The sequence below is a fragment of the Paramormyrops kingsleyae genome, chromosome 5 (genome assembly GCF_048594095.1).
Source record: "Paramormyrops kingsleyae isolate MSU_618 chromosome 5, PKINGS_0.4, whole genome shotgun sequence".
NCBI classification, from domain to species: Eukaryota; Metazoa; Chordata; class Actinopteri; order Osteoglossiformes; family Mormyridae; genus Paramormyrops; species Paramormyrops kingsleyae.
Genome location: NC_132801.1, coordinates 38,688,029 through 38,715,512, shown reverse-complemented (window position 1 = coordinate 38,715,512; position 27,484 = coordinate 38,688,029). Strand labels below are relative to the sequence as shown.

The 27,484-nt window shown below is 41.2% G+C and overlaps 2 protein-coding genes across 4 annotated transcripts in view; one reads left to right on the top strand and one right to left on the bottom strand.

The window, feature by feature from the left end:
* Positions 1 to 2,972, bottom strand: part of pkmyt1 (protein kinase, membrane associated tyrosine/threonine 1) — a 29,362-nt gene extending 26,390 nt beyond the window's left edge. For all 3 annotated transcript variants that reach the window (XM_023791064.2, XM_023791065.2, XM_023791066.2), the window contains exon 1: positions 2,629 to 2,972. The gene's annotated coding sequence lies outside the window, so the exon portion shown is untranslated. The remainder of the gene's footprint in view (positions 1 to 2,628) is intronic.
* Positions 2,973 to 5,781: 2,809 nt separating this feature from the next.
* Positions 5,782 to 26,828, top strand: LOC111833116 (uncharacterized). Its single transcript, XM_072712813.1, has 9 exons — positions 5,782 to 6,098; positions 8,420 to 8,616; positions 9,068 to 10,049; positions 11,758 to 11,851; positions 13,852 to 13,901; positions 14,543 to 14,745; positions 15,351 to 16,268; positions 24,879 to 25,154; positions 25,528 to 26,828. Exons 2-9 carry the CDS (start codon positions 8,421 to 8,423, stop codon positions 26,490 to 26,492), a joined length of 3,684 nt encoding a protein of 1,227 aa, XP_072568914.1. The 5' UTR covers positions 5,782 to 6,098; position 8,420; the 3' UTR covers positions 26,493 to 26,828.
* The last annotated feature ends 656 nt before the right edge of the window (positions 26,829 to 27,484 follow it).

Here is a 27,484-nt window from a genome sequence, read left to right as displayed (position 1 = left end):
AGATACACAAATCAGGACACTGACCATACCAGAGGTTCCCAGTCTGGGGGTGGTGGTGTGTCCCTACAGCTGAACCACTGTTAATTTTACATTTGACATTTTTGAGAGAGGATACTGGTTATCTTTATGCAAATTCTATGTACTGGTATTTTCTTCTTTTAATATGAATGAAGATGCATTATGCAAATATTTTGTTTGAGACAAATTTGGTTTTATTTATACTTTAATGATAAATAAAAGCTCATTTAAAGCCATTTTTAATTTTAAAATTAGCTCAATATTTCATATTACAACAGCAAAATCAGTGCTAGGGTATATATTTGGGTATGGGCATGTTCCTACCAATATTGTAAGAGTATTGTGTCTGTTGAGGGATCCATGCACAGAGAGCTGCTGATCTACACCTAGCGCCGGCCTACGCGGTACCACTAGGGGGCACTAAAATATCTGAAACCCAGACAATCACTTTATCGCAACGTATATTCCTGCAAACTAATCAACTTCTCAGTTAATCAGCACTGCTGACTTTTCTTGATGGAATGGATAATGGTGGCAGAAACAAACATACTGGATGGGTAATAGTAAAGAAATATTAATCTCTCTATAGTTGGGTGGTGAGAAAATTGTGAGGGCTAAGGATGGTCTACGTTTATTAATACAGCTGGAATGCATTTACAGTTGTTGGGTGAAATCCTACCATTCTATGCCTACATGCCTTAAGAATAGCGTTGTAAATTGTCCAAACCCCACGGAGGATGATTACACACTGGGTGAACCCTATTGTTCTGTGCCCACACGCTTTAAGAGCACTGCCATAAGTTGCTTTGCATAAGCATGACGTCTTCTTGATACTCGCTATCCTCTGTCTCCATGGTCACAGCTGCAAAGTGGCCATATTTCTTCCTTGCTTTGAGTGGCTATTAACTCGTCCCCAGCCTTGGCTGGTGAGTCAGGATGTGTGGCCTTGTTGTAATCATATGAGCACTACATGGACTATGTAGGCCTAATGTCAACGATTCATAGAAAGCTCTGTTTGTCTGTAGTGTTTTAGACAAGGATCTTGAAGTTGAGAAGGATGTATAAGTGGCCTGAGAAATTGCTCATCTGGGCTCACTGCCTTGGCAGTGTCTAATATCTGTATCCTAGTAAATCCTGGCTGAAAAATACTCATGATCCGATGATCAAGAAAAAAAAAAAATCTTCTAGGCTTTCGCCCAGTGCATGCTCTGCAACCTTACCTGAGCTGATTAAAAGAAAAAGCTAATCACAAACATTAAGGATGGAAAACTGATGCATAATCATGGATATAATTAGCATTGTATCTATTAATCCTTTGCCCAGAGCTTTTGTGGCTTTAAATCTTGATCTAAACAAAGGGAGTAGTTTGATCAGGGGTCTCCAACTCCGGTCCTGGAGAGCTACCATCCAGTAAGTTTTCTATCCTACCTGGCTTCTGATGAGCCACACCTGTTCTCAGGTAAATACCAGGGCCAGGTGTGGCTCATCAGAAGCCAAGTGGGACAGAAAACCTACTGGATAGTAGCTCTCCAGGACCAGAGTTGGAGACCCCTGAGTTAGATAGTCAAGTCAGGTGTATTATAGTTGGAGCAGCGCCTGGCGGTGTACCCATTTTACTTTCCTTTAATATAGTATGAATTTTTCATATATAACGTCATACTGTGGCACAACTGAAACAACTGTTAACTGTGCGTAGTCTTCTATCTACAACCCTCCATATAACTTCAGCATTATAGTATTTATTGCTACTGATTCAGTCTGTACCTGAAACTTTGGATTACATGTAATATAAGTAGGTCTGCAATTAAATGGATACTGGTCGTCAGGAACATACGTCGAGAAAATGATTGCGTGTGGGTTAAACATTAGCGCCCCCTAACGGTATCCTGCAAGCAAGCCGGAGCTACGCGTACATCAGCAATTGTGTGCGTGGATCGGGTTACAAAACAGCGTGGGGAAAGTCTCAAAAAAGGTCACTGAATTCACGTGTGTCACATGATCCACAAATGAGCTTTTAAGCATTCACAAACCGGTTGTAAATTTGAAAATATGTTGCAAAGATACACACGGGCAAATTATGAGGAATCTGTTTAAGTATAAAGTTCGTCAGGCAAATGTTCTTGTATTGGTACAAATCATTCCGCCATAGGAAACCGTGGTCACCAGCTTTTACTTTTTACGAATATATAATCCTTTAAACGGTGGATATGCAAAATTCGGGATACGTGAAACGCCAATGCATGATTATATGTATTCTGTACTGGATTTCCTTCATTTGTCAACAGAAGTAGGTGATTCTTTTAAAACTGATATTTTTAAAATAGGAGCGATTCAAATTATTATTTAGCCCCTCCGCCACAGTAAATCTCGTGCTAAATTAAGAACATCTGATCCATACAAACTGTTCACCCTTACTGACAGACAAGCACCGTCTACAAAAACAAAACAATTCGCTTTCTGATGCAAGTACAGTGTTCTGGGATTAAATCCGCAAAAACGTGGATTTATCACGTGGACGAAATAATCGATTAGCAGATCAGTCTGAGCAATGTTACAAGACCACTGAGCCGCACCCCGGAATTAGTGACAAACTTATTTATTCCCACTTACCTGGTCGCAGTAGTCACTGGTTTGTTCCAAGGGCTCCTGGACCGACGGAAAGTGGGTCTATATCCATTGCAAGGGAACCGTATCAACCAGCTGAAAAGTGTACCGAATAGCTCCACCCATTTATCTTCCAGATAACCACACAGACCTTAAGGATGCGTGGTTTGCTTTGCCCTCATAGCTATCAATATATAATTGCAATACATGTGTCTTTAAAGTGTTGTTTGTGTTAATTTTCACTCAGCACCGCCGACAGACACAGGCAGCTTACGAACATAGGGGCTCGCGCCAAAATACAAGCGGCGCCCCACCCCCGGAAAGGTCGGTCACGGAAGCAGTGCGCTAAACGCCTTAAGGTGGACCGAGCGGGCGCTTCACGATCACAGGGTAGTCGCAATATTTATGGCATAGTTATTCAAATACGAGTGTAACGCCTTTTTTATTTATTGAACAATCATTCATGTACAAACAACTCGGCAATATTAAACATCATTATATTACTACAGAACAGGTGCATACAAATAAAATAAAAAGTGAACGGAGAGAAAAGAAAAAAACCTTCATGCAGGGGGGCTAGGGTTTTTCTTGTAAATCATATTCTATAATAATTGAAAACAAATTTACTGCATTTTTACCTTTCATTACCTTTATGGCTTTTGTATACAGAATAAACTCATTATGAAATGCACAAAAGGTTGGTTTTACTTTAAAGTATTTTGACTTATGTATATAGAATTTGCCCAACATGAGGATGTTATTTACCAAATACTTTACTATTATTCATTACAAGTCCATAGCTAATGTCCTTTAGGGTGAAGTTATCAAGGTTACGTACCTTTGGATAAAGCCAGTCATGGATGTCCAACCATAATGCATCTACATACAATGAAAAAACAAGTGATCTGTAGTTTCAATATCATCACAGAATATACATTTGTTAGTATCAAATACAAATCTTAAGTACTCATTGGATGGATATATTCCGTTTAAAATTTTAAAATGAATTTCTTTAATTTTGGGAGATAAGGGAAATTTTAAGTATTTAGTTCTGAGAATATGAATGATATCTTTTTGGAAATAGTAACAAATTGAATTTCTATAAACTATGCTAGGATAGGAAATATTGTTAAACATATTTCTAATATTTTTGTTTGATAGTTTACCTTCTCTGAATTTACAGCCTTCAATTACCAGTGGAGGTAAACATAAGGTCATGGTATTATAATAAAGGAGAGTTTCTGTTCTGTCACTTTAATATTATTATTATCATTTTTTATTAAGTGATCAATGTTGACACACGACAGCTCACAACAATGAAATGTGTCCTCTGCATTTAATCCATGTGTGATATAGCAGGGGGCAGCTACAATCTTTCAATTACAAGTGCGCTTCCCTAACCATTAAGACACCATTGCTCACTTCTGGCTAACTTTCTATTGTTTCTAAACACGAATGTGAACAGTATGATTGGAAGGTGAATGTATGTATTTCCTCTAAGGTCAAATGCAATAGCAATCTATCCGAACTCTTTGTGTAATTTAGTTTTGCTCTATTTGTCCTGTTTCGATCGAACATATTTAACTCTAATTCTCACTGTTATACAGCAGCACTGGTGCTGCCTCAAAGTTATCAATGTGGAAACTCAATAACATATGGCTGCAGCTACCTTTCTCAGGGCCCTCCGCTCTCAGGCCCCAGTCCGCCACTCTCAGGCCCGCTACTCTCAGGCCCCAGTCAAGCATTCCTTGGCCCTCCGCTCTCAGGCCCCAGTCCGTCACTCTCAGGCCAGCCGCTCTCAGGCCCCAGTCCGCCGTTCCTAGGCCCTCCACTCTCAGGCCCCAGTCCGTCACTCTCAGGCCCGCCGCTCTCAGGCCCAGTCCGTCACACTCAGGCCCGCCGCTCTCAGGCCCAGTCCGCTGTTCCTAGGCCAGCTGCTCTCAGGCCCCAGTCCGTCACTCTCAGGTCTGCCGCTCTCAGGCCCCAGTCCGTCACTCTCAGGCCCGCTGCTCTCAGGCCCCAGTCCGCTGTTCCTAGGCCAGCTGCTCTCAGGCCCCAGTCCGTCACTCTCAGGCCCACTGCTCTTAGGCACCGGTCTTTTTGAAGTTTATGGTTGATATGTTTGGGGGAAAAATGCCCTAGTCATATATTTCTGCATGATCTATGTTTCATGATTGTCCAGGTATTATAAATTTTATATATTAATTTAATTATTTAGTTTTACTGTTTATGCATTTCAGTGTTTTACTGTTTATGCAATATTCTCACAACAAAAACGCAAATAGCTTTTTTTTTCATATCAGTAGTTCCAGTGTCTTCTATCCCATTAAAGCAGAGAATAAGAGTCCTGAGCACAAGGAAAAACCATTACCATAACAGCTTCTGCCCCTCAGGCCATCGCCCTTCTAAACAAGGGCCCATGAGAAGCTGTCTCATAATCTAACCACCCACTGTACAAGCTTCATTAACTTATAGAACTCATTTGCACCTTACCCAAGCGGTTTGCACTTGACATTCATCCACTTATCTGTTTATTTCTTTATTTATATTGTCTACATACTTGCCTCATCATTGCACATCTCCTGCAAAAGACTTTTTCCCTACTTATTTGTCCTTGTATCTTTACATTTAGATATTTAGGTGTATGTTTAATTAGCCTATGTCATGACACCACCCGCATCAAAAGAAATTCCTTGCATATAAAGGCAAATAAAAGATATAATAACTTGTCAAAGTCATGCCTAGATATTTATTGATCAAAATAAAAAATGAAGCATTATTTATCTTAGTTATAACATTTCCAATGTTATAATGATTGAAAACATCTACCGCGTTATCTGTTGCTTTATTCATTCTGGAATACATAAATACATTTACATCAGGCTTAAAATAGTGTATACTGTATAGTATAGTCTATAGTAATGTCATTACATGATGATCATCTTATTCTGTTTTGCGCATGCGGGGTCATAAGATTAGCGAGCCTTGAGAATGGCGAATTGTTCGGCGCATGCGTGAACCGGAAGGGGCCTGAGAGCGGCGGGGCCTGAGAAGGAGAAGGGTGTGTGGCTACTGGACGATATAATGTGCAGTTTAAACTCCTCCACGGTAGGGGACAGTATAACAACATGGTATTAGAAATTCGGGTGTTGCGGATAGTCTTCTTGAGCTCTTACCAACAATCATTTTGCATATCTCTATGGTGTTCAGCTGTCTTGTATTTAGAATAGAAGCAGGCTGTCTTGAGAAATAGTATTGCTGTTGCAGTGGAATCATACTACATCCTGCTTGTGTGATACTGAAATCAAGGAAATTGTTTGCTGCGAAAATTACGGTTGGGATTTTTGGGAAAGACAATCGATCACATTTCTTGAAAACATCAGGTAATTCTGACGGGGAAAATAACAGCAATTAAGTTAATTTCGACGGCTGAATCGATCGCCGTCAAGGAGACAGGAGGCTGTAACCTGCAAAAGGCAAGCGATGTCTTTAAATGGTTAATTGTCCTTTCTACCTCTGTGGGTGCTATTATAAGGGTTTCGGTGGTTCGGCGTTATGCGACGGGTACTCAGTGATACTGAGCGTTCACTAGCTTCTATTAGGTATGAGTGCTTTTTACCAATTAAAATAGCTTTGGCTGCAGATCATCATCAGTAAATACTTCTTGACCGAGGTTATAAAGTATGTATCCTATTCTCCAGTTTCAGTCACACGTAAATAATGTTTATTTGCATATATGTTGCATGTTCGCTCTAATGAAACTAGCTCAGAATCTGTAATGTGATTCGCCTTATCTGTACCCTGTATATATATATATCGGTGAGATTTAATTATGGGGAAGGTCTGTCATCAATTTATTCGCAAGACATTGAGTTTTATTTCTCTGCCTACGGATACCATGATATGATACAGAAATGTTATTTAACTGATTTTTTTTCTGCAGTTTTTAATGCATCGATTATTATGTGTCTTGCTGATGTATGCATGCAATCCCATTCTCCTGAGATCAATAAAATATCTTGTTCTGTATCCCGGTATGACTACCATAGTGATCAAAATTAGGGAACGAGTGACATTTTTGTAATTTACGAAGTCGCTACCTATCCATACTTCCAAGTTATTCTAACATGATTAAATATGGTTTAAAATTCATATTAATCATACTTAATTTTAAAATCATATGTAATCATATTTCATCAATGAAAATCATCTAACGCCAGGAAATAAAAGGTTTAAACAAGAAATTTGAAAGTCTGCAGACAAAATTAGAAAACAATGTGTTATACTTTACAGTTTTTGGTTCTGATCTGAAATATTTGGCAACCCCAATCTATTTGGCGACTTTGGTAGGCATTCTGTAAGATGGCAGGCCTCTTCAAGATGCCTGTAACCCTGTGATGTCAAGTTGTTCACATGAAGGCGGATGGGCTGATCCTCTAAACCACTGGAACAGAAGTTAGTCATTTCAAGAGCTTAATTTTTTGAATGTTGAAGCTGTACAAAGAAACTAAGTTATGTCCCAGAAAAAGGTTGGTTGCCCACAAGAGACAAGATGATAGGGATACTCTCCATGTGGATTGGTTCAACACTGCAGCTAGAATTGCTCACCAAATTAGTTCTAGACAGGGCAAGAATTTGTCTTGATATGGACAGTATGGACTGAAAGCCCACTTTGCAGTGACCAAGCTGCTCATCAGCAAGAAGAAATAAAAGGTTAGACTCGCCCCTTTGCTGAGGAGCATATTGTGTGGACAGAGAATTGGTCCAGAGTTCAGTTGGTTATTTTGTGCAGCATTGAATTGGGGAAAGACTTCAAAAGTGTGTCAAGGAGTCTGTAAAGTTGGGCGGGGGTGTGGGGTATGTTCTCTGCCACAGGAGTCAGGCTTCTCATACGACTACATGACAAGGTGAATGCTAATGAGGATCAGAACCTCCTTCAGCAACATGAGCTTCCTTCCTTACGAGCATCGGCCAGTTAGCCAGTCATTTTTATACAAGACAATGTCCCTTATTACACTGCAAAATGGGTGAAGCAATTCCTCAAAGCTGAGAACATCAAGGAGACAAAATGGCCAGACTAGAGTCCTGATCTGAACCCTATCAAGAATCTCTGGAAGGAAATTGGTGACATTCATTTCCAAATTCTGGAAGAAGTCGAAAAAAATTAAGCCAGCAGCATGAGAAATGTCCTGTGGGTGCTGATGTGCCAAAGTCATTGAAAGCAAGAACCCTTCACTTCTCACACGGGGCACTGCAGTACTTGTGGACAGTGGTGGTTTAATGGATAGGGAAACACACTTGTAATTGAAAGATTGCTTGTTCGAATCCCTGACCAGCAAGGTACCCTGAGCAAGCACTGCTCCCTGGGTGCTGAATTAGGTGTCCCCTGCTACAGTATATCACAATGTCACATATGGGTTAAAGGACACATTTCGTTGTTGTGTGCTGTGGTATGTCAACAATGACCACTTATCACCAGATTCTAATTTCTGAAACTTACAGCCATCAAAAAAGTTGAGAAAATTACTTTGTAGACTTCATCTGCAATAAAATAATAACTGTTCTTATTTTGACCTTCTTCAAATTTCTTGTTTAAACCTTTTAGTTTGTGACGTCTGATAGTTTTCACTGATGAAATATGATAAATAGAAGATATGTATTTTAATAATAAAATAACTTTGAATTTGTAAATCCCACATTCCATAATTTTGATCACTACTTTATGTAATTTATGTAAAACTTATGTAATTTAATGAATTATCTGTAATTTTCTCCTTTCCTCTTATTTGTGTGACAGGATGTCTAAAATAGAGCGCCTGAACGCCCGTGTGGCGAAGCTCCTGACGGTGGCCGTGCATGAGGTGCTGGAGGTGGTGAAAGAGACCGTGTCGGAGTACCAGGAGAAGACCGCTCGGACGCAGAGAGAGAACGAGAGCCTCAAGCGGAGGCTGCAGGAGCTCCAGGAAAAGCTCCAGGACAAGAGAGGAAATGCAGGTAAGTCTGAAATAAGCCCTGCTGTTTGCACTGTATCTGCTTCTTTGTATTCCATGTACTGTTTTTGTGTTTGTAACTGTGCACTGTATGTATTTGCTGCTTTATGCAAAATAATATCCCCCTGCAATCAATAGTGTACTTTATATTAAGTTTGGTTTTCCCAGTGATTTTTCTTTTACTTCATTCTTTTAATGTTACCCGACAAGTGTATGTCTCAGTAGCTTTGCCACTCAAAAGGCTTTGTAATGTTTTTGCACTGATGTGTTTTGTTGGAAAGAAACTGCATTAAAGGTCTTTGTCAGCCTGTCTGCATCTGTGTGATAAATACATACATTTATATACAATGGTCATCATTTAGAAGATCTTTATTACAGTGGTAGTTTGTTAGATGTAATACATGCACAATCTGGGCACTTCATTACTCGGTGTGTTTCTTTTTTACCCACTTCAGGATCAGTACAGCTGGTTGCTCCCCCCGTTTCTGGAGGCAGGGTTACCGTCGTCCTCGAACAGCGTGTCGAGCAGGATCGGAGGCTCAGAGGCAGCCAGGACACAGCAATCATGCCAGCGGAGGAGAATCACGAGGCACCCGACCATGACAGGGTTGGATGGGGGCGACGGCAGCGCGATGGACGAGAGTCGAACCATGTAGACCTGGAGCCAGGGGGTCCGGCGACCGGAGCCGCCCACATGGACGCGTCCGCGCACCGTGCGGCTCTGCTCTCCGACGTGGCTCAGACTACATTTGCTCTACCTAGCGTTAAAAGTGACAGTGATCTGGATTCAGTTTGCAGCCTGGGAAACACAGTTTCCCTAAATACTTCAAATCAGTTCGTATCCAACGAGGTTAAAATGGAGTCGGTGCCACAGGAGCATGCTACGGACATACACAGCAGCGATCAAAACCCGTTTCGTTGTCCGGATTCGAGTGACAACGCAAGACAAACTGAACCAACTCGGGAGCCTCAGCTCGATACTGCGTCTTATGAGTTGATGTACATAAATGATTATAGCGCCTTCAGGGAGAGATTCACGTTGGAAAAACAGCCGTCTGGTACTACGAAAGTCAGGCAGTATCACAGGACTGAGGAGCAGCATCACTGCATACTCTGTGGGAAGAGCTTTAGTGGGGTGGGCAGCTTGAGGATACACCAGCGATGTCACACAGGGGAGAAACCCTACACTTGTCTGCAGTGTGGCCGACGATTCAGCCATGCAGGCGACTTTAAGAAGCACAAGCGAGTGCATACTGGGGAGAAACCATATCGCTGCATGCTGTGTGGGAAGGGCTTCAGTCAGTCAGGGTACCTGAAAATACATCAGAGGTACCACACAGGGGAGAGACCATACTGCTGCAGTCAGTGCGGGAAAAGCTTCAGCCATTCAAGTAATCTTAAAAAACATCAGCAGATTCACATTGGTCAAACGCCTTAGTTTCCATTTCTTGGAATGATAGTGAAATTATGCCGGAGATATAAACTTGTGGATCAGTTGGACAAAAAAAAATAGTGGTATTTTTAAATGTGAATTTTCTTAAATAAATTGGATTTGTTGGGTGTTTGGATTGAGTTTTGTATAACCAATGATATGTTTCTTCCAAAAACCACTGGCAAAGGTATTTTAACCTCCATCCATTTTCTGTAACTGCTTATCCTATTCAGGGTCATGGGGAGGCCAGAGCCGAAGTGCAAGGCAGGAAACATGCCAGGATGGGGTGCCAACCCATCTCAGGGCGCACGCACACACCATTCATTAACACAGGCACACCTACAGGCAATTTGGTAACGCCAGTTAGCTTCAGCATGTTTTTGGACCATGGGGGGAGTTTGGGGGGAACCAGAGTACCTAGAGGAAATCCCACGATGACTTGGGGAGGACATGTGAACTCCTCCCACAGAACCCTGGTGGAAACTTGACCCAGGCCCCAGTGGTGTGAGGTGGTACAACTACCCACTGCAGTAGCAGCACCATGCCACCCCTGGTATTTTAACAGTCTATTATTATTGTTATTATTTTATTATTATTATTCCCAAGCCCATTTACCAAATAGGTAGTTTTTTTTGTAATAGACATCTTTCAGTACCATATTATAATAGAATGATATTCCAAAATAACCTCATCCAGTTTTTGTGCTCTACCTACATATATGGCTTTTCCTATTCAATAAGAGATTTAATGTAGTGATGTCATTTACATGATGAACACTGACTACACTGCCAGCATCCAAAGGGTATAGCACTGTACTACAATCACATGCATATGCATCTTCCTCTCGGTTCCTTCCACCAACTAGCCAGGATCACACTTGGATCTGTAACTAGACAATGGATACAATGAGATAGAAGTACCTGAACATTTTTTGATAATTTGTGTGACTTCTCCTCCAGAATCAAGGTGTTTAATGTAGATGGCACACTGTCTTGATGTGAGATTTAAACTACATTTGGTAAACAGCAGTTATATAATATTTATGAATGTTTTTATTCATGTCTACATTCCTTGATTTGTTGTTCCATTTCACCCTGACTGTCATCCTTATCCTCCTATCATCATGAATCCACCACTCTAGAGTATGAAGACACCATTCAGGTTTACTTGTACCATCCACCTCTCTCAGATATTTCCCAGACTTAAGTTTGACAAATGCTGTACCTTTTCTGTACCTACAATTACCAGATGTAACTGTGTGAGTTTACAAGATTCCTGCTTGATCTAATGAGGGACACCATACGACTGTCTGGGACATTATTATGGGGTATGCAGGCTGTCGCTGTCTCATTGAACAATAATATCAATCTTGATGAGGAGTTTGGCATGTCGAATGTAGTTCTTGGTGTGCAGTATATTTTCAATGACATTTTATCAGAAATAACTACAGTCAAGTCATGACAAGGCTTTTGTAAAAATGTATTTTGTAAGTCTTCATGTCATTTATCTATTCATATCTTATTACAAATGTAATATTTTGATCCATTTTGTTGCTTTCCTATTTTTTCTCTCTGGGAGAAAACTAAAATGAACAATTAACAAAAACTGTATGAGGAGTAGTTGCATGAATTACAAGCCAAAACACTAGAAAAACTGAGGATATGAACGATTCCAATAGCCTGTATGTTCCCATTTGATCTATTTCTGCATCAGCACTCCTATGAACAAATTCAAAACGACATTAAATGTCAGAGATAAGGGGTCTTTACAGGTGATGCTGTCTTTAACCCACGTCATCTACTGCTGGGTAGCCCTGCAAGTCGCAATTATGACGGATAACTTGAAAGGCTGTGATAAAACACAGTGGTGACTGTAGGGGAGTGGGTCAGCTAATGGATCAATCTGTGGTGCTGACCACAGAAGCATCAGAGGAGTTTGGCTCTATCCCTGGTGCTGAATAGATTGCCCCAGTTCACTTCTGTCCTTCTTTGTCCTCCATGCTGACTCGTTCTGCAGGCTGTGGAAGCTCCAGGTGGTGCTTTTTAAAGTACAATATTTCTTTACAGAGCTTTATTCATACATTTTATTCTTACTTTAATCACACTACAGTTTTATTGCATCTTTTTATAACTTACCCTCAAAGTATAAAAGCAATATAAATACACTCACTGGCCACTTTATTAGGTACACCTTGCTAATATGGGTTGGATCTCCTTTTGCCTTCAGAACTGCTTCATGGCATAAATTCAACAAGATGCTTGAAACATTCCTCAGAGGCTTTGGTCCATATTGACATGATAGCAACATGAAGTTACTGCATATTCTTTAGCTACACCTTCATGATGCAAATTTCCCGCTCCACCACATCCCATAGGTGTTCTATTGGATGGAGATCTGATAACAGAAGAGGCAATTTGAGTACAGTATCATATTAAAGAAACCAGTCTGAGAATGTATGAGTTTTGTGACATGGCGTGTTATCATGCTGGAAGTAGCCATTAGAAGCTGGGTATACTGTAGTCATAAAGGGATGGACATGGTCAGCAACAATACTCAGGTAGACCGAGGCATGTAAAATGATGCTCATTTGGTATCAAGGTCCCCAATGGGTCTCAAGAAAATATCCCCCACACCATTACACCACCAGCAGCAGCCAGAATTTTTGATGGAAGGCAGGATGGATCCATGCTTTCATGCTATTTATGCCAAACTCTGAATATCACAGTAGAAATCAAGTCTCATCTTACCAGGCAACATTTTCCCAATCTTCCATTGTCCAGTTTTGATGAGCCCATGCCCACTTTAGCCTCAATTTTCTGTTTTTAACTGACAGGACTGGCACCCAATGTGGTCTGCTGCTGCTGTAGCCCATCTTCTTCAAGGTTGTAATGAGTGGTTATTGTTGTCTTTCAATCAGCTTGAATCAGTCAGGTTGTTCTTCTCTGATCTCTGCCATCAACAATGCATTTTTGCCCGCTTGAATCAGTCAGGTTGTTCTTCTCTGATCTCTGCCATCAACAATGCATTTTTGCCCAGAGACCCCCCCCCCCCCCCCCATCTCATTTTCACGTTCAAAGTCACTTAAATCACCTTTCTACTCCATTCTGATGTTTGATGTGAATGTTAACTGAAGCTCCTCATCTGAATCTGCATGATTTTACATATTGTGCTGCTGATGTTTGATTGACTGATTACATATTTGCTACAATGAGCATTTGAACAGGTGTACCTAAAAAAGTGGCCAGTGAGTGTATGGTTCTATGAATGGTAGCCCTTGTAAGCTTCACGATATTCCAGAATGACCTGCTTGCGTTGTCCTAAATCAGATGTCTTCATACCTTTGCCAACATGCAAACAGTGGAATATTCAATACCAATTTTTTATCATTGCAACTGTTCTTGTACCTACCAATTCTTTACTAACTCTGGCATCCCTAGACTTTATAATGAAAAGGGAATTGTACATATGATGCAGCACAAACAGCGGATCAATAATAAACAATAAATAAATAAACAAACAAACAAACAAAAACTTAATCATTACAAATGGCCGCTGTTGACAAGGGTGTAGATTTGGGTATGGACTGTAGGGACATGTCTCTACCAGTATTATGGGAGTGGCATGTGCTAATAAGGGGTGGGGGTTCTGGACTGACTTGGTACCTAACAATGATGAAACCAAACCAGTGCTCTTGCCTGTTGACATAATGACGCTCAGATTTGGTTCTCCGCAGGAAATAATTGTCTAGGCCTGTAGCAACTGAAATGTAGAGGTGCAGTTCAGCTTCCGAAGCGTTGGTGGCAGTAGATTTTACAACAACGTAAACACTCTGGATCTCTTCTTGACACATGTCTACGGTAAAAAATACACAGCTGAGTACATATTGTAAGGGATCAATGCGAATAATGAAATATATTGAGGCGTTATCCGTAATAGGCAATAAATGGGCTCTTTGGGGCGTTTAAAAATCGTTAATACAGAATGATCTTTGTAGCACAGAATATTTCGTGATTTTAGCACTATAAAAGAGGGTGGACAGTTCTTTTGCGGAGAGTAAATAGATGGTCAATTTGGTCAATACTGATACCAGTGGTGACCAAGTTTTACATCAGTATTTGTCAGCTTTAATGGAATCTATCTTTGATATAATTCTTTGTTAGGACCATCTACATTGATTGTCATTACTGTAACCACCTAAAGTAATTTACTTAAACGATTAGAAAGTACAGTTTAGGGAGGTCCTGCATAACGTAGCGAGAGCGGAAAGCAAAATATACAAAATCAAGGTAACCAGCGCTTTATTTTATAACATTACGGTCAGACAGTCGAGTTGCTATATTATTAGAGCTAAATATAATTTAGATATATTTTCGTACATCTTGAATGCCGGGTTTCTACGGCAGGTAATACAAGCAAGTGAACCCCTGCCGATATAACGACATTATGTCGCTCGCAAGATTTCTGTCTTAACTAGTATAATATTATATGTGTGTCACAGGAATCGTGACAGGATGTCTAAAATAGAGCGCCTGAACGCCCGTGTGGCGAAGCTCCTGACGGTGGCCGTGCATGAGGTGCTGGAGGTGGTGAAAGAGACCGTGTCGGAGTACCAGGAGAAGACCGCTCGGACGCAGAGAGAGAACGAGAGCCTCAAGCGGAGGCTGCAGGAGCTCCAGGATAAGCTCAAGAGAGTACGCATCGGTAGGTCTCACAGGACTGCCCCCCAGCAACAGAAAAAAAAAATTGTCGGATCATTTATACCTCAATACGTTAGTAGCACAGGGTATCTGGATGCTAACTAGCTATCTCTCGTCTGTTGCACTAGAAAAGTAGTGAAATATTAAAACTACTGCAAATACCTGTAAACATACGGAATGCAACCAGAATTATTTCTTTTGATTTTTCACTTGCTGTTTTGTGCCTCCTAATCAGATGTCACCTATAGGATGGGCCGGCCTTGTGTGCAAATATGATTAGTGAAGTATCAAATGGAAAGTGTGTACAACCTTTAGACTATTGACAATTCATAATCATGCCGATTTGGTTTCAAAAGCCTTCTCCCATTACTGTTTAGCTGTGATGTTCCGACCTTCATAATTAATATTTTACATTTTACAACTAAAATGTTGCCTAAGTAATACAGGCTCAGAATCCTTCTCAGGATATCTGTCTTGTTCAGGTCTTCTCTCTAATTAGCATGATGCCTCCTGTTCAGTGGTTTTTCCAAGTTCTTTTTGTGGTTACTGAATGCTGAATTCAGCCAGGTCTTCAGAAACAGAAGGGAGCTTTATCTTCTGGGTCCACAGGGGCTGTGCATCCTGTTGCTTTTCCTGTTACTGGAGAGAGGGACCTGGCTGAGCACTGTGACCAGGAGTGGAGCCCTGGGCTGAGGCCAGATTCAGACTTTGCAGCTTCTGGGGAGAAGCAGGAGTTCCATGAGCAGCCTGTGGTGAAGGACAGTGGTGATGAGAGTCGAGAGCTGGAGCTGGCTCACCTGGCAGAGCCGGAGACTGAGTGTGACATACTGGTGTCCGAGTTGAACGCCATTAGCTCTGAGTGTGTCGATACAGCACTGTCTGTGTTCCAGCCTCAGCCAGTGCAGGGTAATGGTAATCTGGGTGCCATACATAACGGCACCGTTACAGAGCCTATGTGTTCCAATCCTGACTACTGCATGCTACCCAGTTTGGCTTCCGATGAAATTAAAACGGAGCCGGAACCAGTGGAATACGCAGCCTCGGATCCGCACATGCATCAAGGGAACTGCTACGATACTGAATCTAGTAGCAATGTGCCACAGAGCGAATCTGGAGGTGATGCCCAGCAGGTCAACACAGGGACGCATGGAATGCTGTACGTGCAGCCAGATCACAGTGCGTTGGAGGACATCTTTACAATCACAAAAAACATGAGGTGTTCTGCAGACACCCAGAAAAGACATCAGAACCCCAGGCTGGAAGAGCAACATCGCTGTGTCCTGTGCGGTAAGACGTTCAGCCGAGTTGGAAATCTCCGGATACATCAGCGGTGCCACACTGGGGAAAAACCGTACTGCTGCATACAGTGTGGAAGATGCTTTAGCCATGCAGGCAATCTTAAAAAACACAAGCGAGTGCACACAGGGGAGAGACCATACAGCTGTCACCAGTGTGGCAAAACCTTCAGTCAGTCAAGTCACCTGAAGAAGCACCAGAAAATTCACATTATCAGACATCTGAGTGTGGGATGAGTGGTCAGAATGAAATAATCTGCAGTGTATTTTAAAATTAGCTTCTGTAAAAAATGTTCAATATAGCATATTTATGATACTTTGCCATTTGTATGAGTATGTGAGATTTCTTTAGTTCTTTCATATCACGTCTTACTTTCCTATGAGATTCAGAGGTGAGAGTGAGGTTTGGGGGTTAGAGTGCCTGAACGGCACCCCAAAACAGTTTTCAAGGTCATGCTTAAGGTGAACAGCGATAAGATTACTCTGCCAGTCACGGGATTCAACCCAGCAGCCATCCAATCACAGTCATGGAATCCTAGCCCATAGAGCAGTGGTATTCACACTCTGGGGCAGAAAGGCAATGTGGGGGGGGGCACAGGTAAAGGAAAAAAAACAGAACTGGGGGGGGTGTTGAGCTGGGGGCAGACCCAATATTTAGAAATATTAAAAATAATGTGAACACAATATGTCCATACACAATATATGGTGCTGCCCGTTTAAAATAATGTGTAAAATAGGCACCATGTGCTGAATATATTGAACTATCACTAGTGGCGTAACGCAAGTTTACGGTGGGAGAGTTGCTCAGTTAATGCTTACATACTTGGAGGAACCATGGACAATTTTTTTTAGCTGCTGGTACGTTTAAATAAATGTGATGTCAAAGTAACACCTAAGACAAGCAAAAACAGAAAATATGACGACACTCATCTGGAATGCGGTTTGACATTTATTATCAATGGAGAGGTTTGGTCGTTTTATGTGGTTTGTGCATGTATCCTGGGCAACAGAAGTTAGCCGCATGCAGGCACATTCTTCCCACTGTGTGTGTGTGTGTGTGTGTGTGTGTGTTTGCATAGATCACATTTGAGAACCAAATTGTCCCAAAAGTGTAGTGAAACCTTAAATTTCCCTACTTTTGGGGACATCTGTTGAGGTCCCCATTTGGATAACCTCAGTTTTATAAAAATCTGTGAATGCAATCAAAAAAGTAAACGCCAAAAGTCTTGTATTTGGGTTGGTTACTTATGGTTAAGGTTAGGGATGAGTAGGGTTAAGGGTGTCGTGATTGGAATTAGGGTTTTTCCCATAGAAATGAATGGATGATCCCCATTTAGATAGGAAGACCAACTTTTGTGTGTGTGTGTGTGTGTGTGTGTGTGTAAACATATTAGCCCTAGGCGGCTCTGTGAGAAAGTTTAGCCTTTCTTCCATATTCTGTTGTTTAGGATAAAGGTCTTGCAATGGCAGAAAATTTGATAATTAATTGAATTATACAGCTTGTACACCGAGAAATTTCTAATTTTACCTTCATCCCTGTTTTAAATTCAATAAAGCCCTGTTATTTGGTGAGTGCAGAATTATTATTCATAGCTGTACACCCATGAAACTTTTCTGAATATATGAAAATAATTTTAATAGAATAACATTTAAAAAGCCATATTAAATTACTTGAAAATAATCTTTGTTACTTGTTTTGACTTTTGGGACTTTCTAGAAAGGGCTCTGTGGTATCGCTGCACGTGTCTTGCTGAAATATACAGTCTGGAAAAATTACTCCAGTGTATGAAGGGGTCAAGTAAAGGTGAAACAGTACAACATTTAAGTGAATTCCTCTCATTTCCAAGTGATCTACACATGTTCATGTTTAAGTCTTACCAAGTTCATGGTGCTTTTGAGAAAGAAAACTCTTTCAAAGGAAAACATCTATCTGTCTTCCACCAACTTATCCAATAAAGGTAAGGCAAAGCAAAACATGTATAATCAAAAACAACAGTCATTACCAATATTTGGAAACATTTCATAAATGTTTAAACAACCTAACAAGTGCCCAGGTGCTTTGTGAGAGAATAGGAGCACTTAGATCCTGGTTGTAGCACCACTAAAGGGTGACTGCAAATGCAAGTAAATTGTTGGCTAAACACTATTGATAGGCTATGAGGAGCTTTAGAAAATTAACTTGCACTCAGGACATCTTTAATCATGATCTGCTAACTCTGATCTATCAGAAAATCATTTACAATCACTTTAACGTCAATGTAGCTGCCCCTCAATTAGGAAATATCCTTCCAGTTTACATCAACTGAACTGCATCCCTGGGAACATAAGGCCTTAAACTCTTAAGTAGCCTATAGATTATAGGGATTCTAGTAATTTTTTTTTATGGTGAACCATGTACTATTGTGGAATTTAATTTTTAGAAAATGACAAGAGACCGTAAGTTTTCAGCTGTCTTGTAGACTGCAGATAACCAACACACCTAGACTTGGCTAGATGGGACACATTCTGACACACCTTGATTTGGTTAGGAGGAACACCCACAGAGGCACCTAAATTCGGTTATTGTACACTCTAGCTTTCTGTTTAGATAAGATAAAGATGTTACTTAATCTGTTGTTTTTCCAACACACACTTACTTCTGATGGTGGGTAACAAATGTGATATGGGTATGGAAGGGTAGTTCTGATTTGCTGCCTGGTGAAGGTTCGCATATAAGAGGGAAGCCTTGAATGTATTCTTTGAATATGAATGTCTATGCTTTCGCACTGTAATGCAAATAAAGCCTTCTGTGACTGACCCACTTGCTTGTACTTTCTACAGGACCATACAGAAATCAAATGTATTATTACCCAAATTCTTTCAGCTCCCTCAGTTAGAACTATTTCAAGCCCACATGGATGTTTTTGTTCTTTGTCTGGAAGGCTTCCTTATGATATATGGTGTCTGAAATAGGGAACTATGCATGAGGACAAGCAGAGGGAACACAACCAAAAGCATTTACAAAGATCACATAGAAACATTGGCAGGTATCACATACACTGATCAGCAAAGAGCAGGGCAAAGGCAGGCACATATGCTAACAGGAACAGGACCAAACAAGGTAACAGGTGTGGATCATTGACAATAACCAAACACTAGGGCTAGGAATAACTAGATGCAGGTGAGGGTAATAATCACTAAACACTAAGGACTTAAACACTAGGAACAGGGTGGCCAGTGACACCTGCTGGACAAACAGGAAAACAACAAAAAGGATAGGGCATGCACTGATCCTGGACACCATATCTAGTTTTAGGCTGTGTCCGAATTCAGGGGCTGCATTCAAATGCATCACAGTGGTGTGACAAGGCTGTCCCATTTCAAAGGCTCCTTCAAATGAGGTTTAGATATGCATCCTTCTTTTGCCCAGTAGTGAAGAATCCACTCGATGGATCCTTTGCAGCCCATCGTATCCCAAGATTCCTCAGAAGTCAAATGGGAGTGTCCCAGCTAGGCGATAGGAGTGGTGCTCCATGACTCAAGGGTCAAAGTGGGAACAGCTGCTGATGGCTTGGCTGTCCCTTTTCTGTTTGACCCTCAAATAACGCAAACCACAAAGGCTGCACCTTCAAAGGAACACAACCTTAGTTGTTAAATGGGAGGGTCTGGCCTGTGGATAATTTCCTGTTTGCGTCACCAGTTGTTCCCACCTTTACTCTTGTATCATGAAGCATCGCTCCTATCGCCTAGCCGGGACACACCCACTTTATCTCCATGCGATGAATCTTGAAATAGGTTGGGAAAAGAAGGATGCATTTGAAGGAGCCTTCGAAATGGGCCTTCAAATGCTGCCTTAGAAGGATGCAGCCCCTGAATTGGGACGCACCCATGTCATGGCACATGTCAACAAGTGGTGCTTAGTGCAGTTTTTTTTAACTTGCCCTTTTTTAAAGTAAGTTTATTAATGTATTTTATTTTATTTGAAAACCCCAGAGCAGCAGAATCTTTACTTGTAGATTACATTTGTTTGAAAAATTGGATCGATCACTATCACTGATGTTGCAAATTGCAAATAAACGCAGTACAACATGGGCAGCAATTTTCCTTGCATTACTTCTGCCTACGCTGATGCTCACTCCGCAAAGCGTGTTGCATAAGATGCTTGAAAGTATGTTTTCTTCGATATACAGTCATGCGAAAAAATTAGGACACCCCATTAAATATTTAGTTCTTTATTAAGAAATAGCAACATACCAGTATTAAATCTTCTTTCAAATTATATCTGTAGATGACGGTGATGTAATTGCATCATCCATGCAAAAACAAGAAACAAATTCACTTATTTACGAAAAGAACTTAACTAAGATCCTACTTTCTACTGAGTTAGGACACCCTCACATTCATCACAATTTAAAATTCCTAGAATTAGATTCAGGTGGCACCATATCAGGTGAAAATGATCAGAACATCATTACAGAGGTTTTTGGTGGAGTCTGTCTTATTTAAACCACAGGCATTTAGTTTAGTTTGCTCTTGATTGTTGAAATGAGTGATATCACCATGGTGAGATCCAAAGAGCTTGCTGAGACCTTCAGAAAGAAGCTTGTAGATGCATATGAGTCTGAGAAGGATATGAAAATATCTCAAGAGAGTTTGGAATCAGCCATTCCACTGTCCAAAAAAAATTATAAGTGGAGAACATTTAAAACAACTGCCAGTATGGCCAGGGCAGGCTGTCCAAGCAAGTTCAGACAAAGAACCGACCGCAAGATGCTGAAAGAAGTCTCCAAAATCCTAAAATGTCATCATGGGTCATACGGGAAGCTCTTGCCACAGTTGATGTCAAGGTAAATGCATCTACCATCAGAAAGAGACTGCACAAGTTTGATTTCCATGGGAGCTGTGCAAGGAGGAAACCCTTGCTGTTAAAAAAAACTTCTGGGCAACACTGAAGTTTGCCAGAGACACCTAGACAAAGACTGGGACTTTTGGAACAACATACTTTGGACAGATGAATCTGAAATTGAATTATTTGGGCGCAGTAACAGAGGACATGTTTGCCGTAAACCAAAGACAACTTTTGAGCAAAAGAACCTCATACCAACTGTGAAGCATGGGGGTGGAAATGTCATGGTTTGGGGTTGCTTTGCTGCAGCAGAACCTGGCCAGCTCACCATCATAGAATCCACTATGAATTCAAGTCAAAGCCGGATCTGAATCCTATTGAGATTCTGTGTGGTGATTTGAAGCAGAAGTGCATGCAAGACACCCTTCAAACATCACACAGCTTAAGGAATTCTGCAATGGAAAGTGGGGAAAACTTTCTGCCAGTCAATATCAGAGACTGATAGATGGTTATAGGAAACGTCTCATTTAGGTTATTTCAGCTAAAGGGGGAAAGACTAGTTATTAGGGCACAGGGTATCCTAACTTTTTCCTCAGTAGGAATTGGCATCTTGGTTAATTTCCTTTGTTAAATAAATGAATATGTTTCTAGTTTTTGCATAGGTGATGCAATTACATCAGCTCTGTCTACAGATATAATTTGAATGAATATTTAATACTGATATGGCCTTCTCCGCTGGGTCTCTGGGGTGAGGGTGAGGTTAAGAGGCTCACAATCTCCTGAGTTCCTGGTCCTGATTCACCCTCTGAGGCAGAGCAAATTCCATGCAGAGCTTGGGATTTGGGTCCACCAGCACCATGTCAGTGAATTGCTGTCGTTTGTGGGGCTTATTCCGAGATTTAGCTAACTGGATTCAGAGTTGACTTAACAAACTTTCTGCTTTATATTCTTCCAGGTAAGTTTCACCTGCTCAGTGGCCCTTAACTGGCCAGTACCAGTCGCATTACCATGGTCACAGCCTAAACATCCTGCTTCTGTTTTGAAGTAACTACTCTCTTCTGGCCTGGAAAAGTAAATGTACCTTTAAAGGTGAAGTAATGACAATGTACACCTTCTGGCAATGTATATCTGCTTGGTCCATTTTGTCTTTTCTTGTTAAGCTTGATGGCAAATCTGTATTAAGGTTGCTTACACCACCACTGCAAGATGACTGTGCAGTTGGATAGACCATTAGAAATGCTATGGTGAATTATTTTTCAAATGGTTATTAAAACGTGTTTTGTTTAATAAAATCAAATGTGGGAATTGCATTTGTATTAAAATGCATTACTGTTTGAAAATGGAAAAAATAAATACAGCTTTTCTCTTGAAGTGGTTTGTTATAGATTTATTTAATTCAGAAAGAACTAATATATGCGCCCAGCAGGTGGCAGCTGATTTATTATACATATAGATTTCCATATACTTGTGATACATTCTCTGGACAAAAGTAGTGGGACACCTGGCCATTACACCTACAGAAACTTATCACATCTGATTCCAAGTCTATAGGCATCAATATGGAGTTGATCCCCCCCTTTGCAGCTATAGCAGCTGCCACTCTTCTGGGAAGGCTTTCCGCAAGATTTTGGAGTGCGACTGTGGGAATTTTTGACCATTCATCCATTCATCCAATTTGACTCTCCCTGCCGGCCCCTGGAGGATGGGCTCCCCCTTTGAGTCTGGTCCCTCCCAAGGTTTCTTCCTTCTGGGGAGTTTTTCCTTGCCACTGTCGCCTATGGCTTACTCACTGGGGGCTTTGGGTGGGGATGCTGTAAAGCGCTTTGAGACGATGTAATGTTGTGATAATGTGCTATACAAAAATAAATTTGTTTGTTTGTTGAAATCCATTTATGAGGTGAAGTACTCATGTTGGATGTGAAGGTCTGGCTCACAATCTCTGTTCTAGTTAATTTCAAAGGTGTTTGACAGGGTTGAGGTCATGGGTCTTTGTGGCCATTTAAGTTCTTTCATACTAAACTTACCCAACCATGTCTTTATGGACCTTGCTTTGTGCATTTGGGTACATTGATGCTGGAACAGAAAAGGGACGGTTTATATATAAGGAAGAAGTTTCACAAACTGACTTACTGTAAAGGTGGCATCCTATGATAGCACCACACCTGAATTCACTAAGGTCTTCAGAATGACCCATTGTCCCTCAAATGTTTGTATAGCTGACTGCATGGCTCAGTGTTTGATTTTATACATCTGTGGCAATGGGTCTGAAGGAAACACCTAAATTCAGTCATTAAGGGGTGTGTCTCTTTTGCCCATATAATGGCATTATACAATATGTTGACGTTTTGAAAAACTGGGACAAAATAATTGAGCTCTATTTGATCTTATATAAAAGGGGGATTTTATTATCTAGAGTCTAGACAATGTCAAGCCAGGTTAACAGTGCTGAAAAACTGACCCATGGTTATTTTGGAAATACTGAAGTCTATATAGAGTAGTATTTTTCACATATGTGTTGCTTAATCCTAAAAACTGAAATTCTAATGTGTTGCTCCGGAATACAGCCAAAATGAAAGATTTCTTGTATTATTTTATATTATTTTATAATTAAAAACTTGAATGAACTGCCATAATAGGTGATTTTTTACACTCCGGTCCTGTAGGTGGCGGTGTCTTGTTTTTCAATAGGCGTAACGTTGTGATGAGAGACCATTATTCGCTTCCTCTCGCAGACAACGGGGTGTTTCCGATATTCTTCCCCATTTGCTATCGCCAGAAAAAATAAGTTGATATATTACGAAGTTCACCATTAGGCTTGTCTTCGGTACATCGAGGCTTCCGAAACCGCTGTAACCGTGGCTGTGCTCGTTCCTCGCTGGGAGGAGGGAGCCGGTGACACTCGGATAATGGTCGGTGCAGAGGATACAGTGGGCAGCGCCGTCCGTGCTTCTCTGCGACCTGAGAAACATCAGTCCTGAGCGCCTTGGGGTCACGACTTGGTACCGGAACAGCAGCCGCTTTGAGGGGCTTTAACGGGCCGGCGGCGCCGAGGCATAGTGTGAAGTAACTTGGCTGGCGGAGCGAGCCGGGAATAGGCGACAGCGGAGACCTGACGATCCGAGGACCAGATAAGGTAGCTGGCCGCCAAAGTTTGTCTATTTTTTATTGTTATTTTTAGCTATGATTTTCATTGAAATCCTAGCTTATTTTTGTACTAGCAAGAGATTTAGGCATACGGACCAGAGTCTCTTCTGTGAATGAGAAGATGTCTGGGACCAATCTCCTGGCCTGTGGCTCAGGACCGCCTTCCTCTTTGTAAAAGTTACATTCAGTGAAAGCGCCACAGCTGTATGTGTGATAGTCTGGTTAATTTCCTTTCCTCGTAATCTACCGAATTATACCTCATTTTAACCAAGTGTAATTTCTGTTTTTTGTTTGTAAATACGATGTTGTACTATGATACAGAAATGCCAGTGTATCGAATATCAGTACATACAACCCCAATCGAGCATAATCACACAGCACATACTAGTATTTAATATACATTTTGACTATCAAAGTGAGACGTCATCTAAAGAGACATTTAAAACTCATTAATTGAGACTTTGGTACATCTGAAAAGGTAAAGTTACATACAAAATTTCTGGACTAATCTTTCAAAAAAGACTTGTCTATCATTAGTAATAAGACTATACAGTAAAATACAGAAAACAAGACTGTGGCAGTGGAGGTCTAATGTTTAGGGAAGCATGCTTGTGATTGAAACATTGCTGGTTTGAATCCTTGACCAGCAAGGTACGACCCCCATGCACTGCTCCCTGGGTGCTAAATAATAGCTGCCCACTGCAATGTCATAATGTCAAATATGGTATAAATGCAGAGGACACATGTTGTTGTTTTGTGCTGTGGTGTGTCACAAACGACAATTTCATATTTATCAGCCTGTTCATCCTTATAGAATTCTATAAAATAAAACACTGTTTAGATCAATGTTTCTGTATTCCACTATGAAAATGTAACTCAAGAAAGAGAATTCATTGCAAAGTCACCGGTTTTCTGCAAGATTTTCCAGGTTCCATGTGTTTTACAGGAATCGTGACAGAATGTCTAAAATAGAGCGCCTGAACGCCCGTGTGGCGAAGCTCCTGACGGTGGCCGTGCATGAGGTGCTGGAAGTGGTGAAAGAGACCGTGTCGGAGTACCAGGAGAAGACTGCTCGGACGCAGAGAGAGAACGAGAGCCTCAAGCGGAGGCTGCAGGAGCTCCAGGATAAGCTCAAGAGAGGAAACACAGGTAAATCATAAATTGAATAATGCGACCGCTTTTGTAGTACTCTGCCATCATTAGGGGGTGGTCTGTGGGTTAGGACCCAATGATCAGAAGATCACTGGATCAAATCCCATGGCTGGCAGAGTGATGTCATCATTGGGCCCTTAACCCCAGTTGATCCAGGGGCTCTACTCTATGAACCTGCTAAATGAATAGGATGTATGTAAAAAATGTAGGATGCCTGTGATTAAATATTAAATAATATTTTTTTAAAATCTGTTTTATTAGGTTTTATATGTTACTGTTTTGTTATAGTCTTAAATGAATTGGTGGATTTGATACTGAGAATTTGAGCTGGTCTGTCTTTATGCTGATTTGTCTTATCCACCTGTTCTAGGTACTGTTCAGTCTGTTGCACTTCATCTGTCTGGAGAAAGAGTTCCCACTGAGCAGGAGCAGAGCCCTGGGCTCAGGCAAAGCCCAGAGCTACATCTGGCTGAAGAGAAGCAGGAACCTCCTGAGGAAGCCAGTGCCATGCAGAGGGAGGAGGATCTCAGCACATTGGAACCGAATGCCACGCCAGAGCCAGAGAGTGACTACAGTGTAACATTACCTGAAAGCGACGAAGGAGGTCCTGAATGTGGTTCTCAGATGTCCGACACAGACCTGTCAGTGTTTGGGCCTCGTTTGAAAAGTGCCCCCGACCTGGACTCCATTCACGTGGTGCGTATATCTGATGGACTGCCTGCTGGTGCCTTTGGTTTAGCAAGGCAACCAGGTTTTTCCTCTGATGACATTAAAATGGAGGCGGAACTGCCTGATTACGTAATGGCGAGAAGGCACATATCCCAGAGTCCTTTTGATGAACATGCAGACTCAAACGCTAATGTAGTGCAGCAGGAACCCACCAACGAGGCCCCTCAAGATAACATGGTGGATTTGCCTTTTGGTCATTCTCACTCAAACTACAGTGCCATGGGAAGGAGGTTTGCATTTAGTAAAAACACTAGGAGCACTCACGAGAGTAGGAAGCACAAGCAGTACTACAGGAAGGACGAAGATCATCGCTGCATCTTGTGCGGAAAGACCTTTAGCCGAATCGGAAACCTGAGGATACATCAGAGGTGCCACACAGGAGAGAAACCTTACTGCTGCACGCAGTGTGGAAGGTGCTTCAGTCAGGCGGGTGACCTCAAGAAACACAAACGAGTGCATACGGGTGAGAAACCCTACTACTGTACTCAGTGTGGCAAGAGTTTCAGTCGTGGGGAAAACTTGAAACGACACCAGAAGATTCACATAGGAGAGACTCTGCACCTGCATCAAGTCTGGAGAGACCCACAATCTAATAAGGCACTTTGAGAACTCTGTCATTGATTGTCGGTTATGCAAATATATACCCTCCCCTATAAAATTATATTTTTTTACTAGATAACATTATTATTGGTTTTTGTTTTACACATGGCTATTGCTGGGTGTTGTGTTAAGCTGTATTTATTGATTTGTTTAGTAACATGTAGCTGTATGTGAAAACCAGTGCTGCGTAAGCTTTCTTATCGTTATTTCATACTGACACTGTACCATCTTCAGCAAATGCTTTTAGTGTCATGCATTTCCTCACTGCCATAAAATAAAATTAGTCATCACTATAGCCTCCAATTTACATGTTGATTCTAAAATAAATAGAAATAAATAGTGCCTATTGTGTGTCACTTTCTAAAATAGGATCACGTGTGGTGCATTGATGCTTTTGTCAGTCTAACATGTTCCTGCAAGGTTTTTTTTGTTTGATTAACTTCTGCTTTGCTTCCTGGACCTTATTTTATTTCTTGAATGTAAACTCCTTTCTGAAATATTGACTGGCACAGGAGTTCCCCTTACTTGGCTTTCAGTTCTGTGGTGCTTAGCATGTATGCTGTAAAATGGGGTGGGGGTGTTGAGGACAATAGCTGACTACTCTTGCATTGTTTTTGGAGAGCAGCTCATCTCACACAGTACACAGGCCGTACAGATTTATTCAGTGGTTTGAAAGGCATTGTCATATTTAGTTACAACATCGTTTTTCTCTCACAATCCCACTAGATGATTTAACTGTTAGGCTTAAATGTGATGGAGGTGTCCTATTTGGCAAAATGAATTTCACAAAAAATCTAGCTTAACTTTGAAAGGTGATACATATGCATTCTTGAAAATATTGAACTACTGTAGCTAATTCTCAGCAGAGTTCTCAGGAGAGATGGAGATGTGGAGCTGTCTCAGGAGGGACTTTAGCTTTGCCGCTCAATGGCAGTGGCTTTGCATCTCATGGACTTTGTGTGGTCTCCTACATTCCAAAAACACAGGGTGCAGGTGCG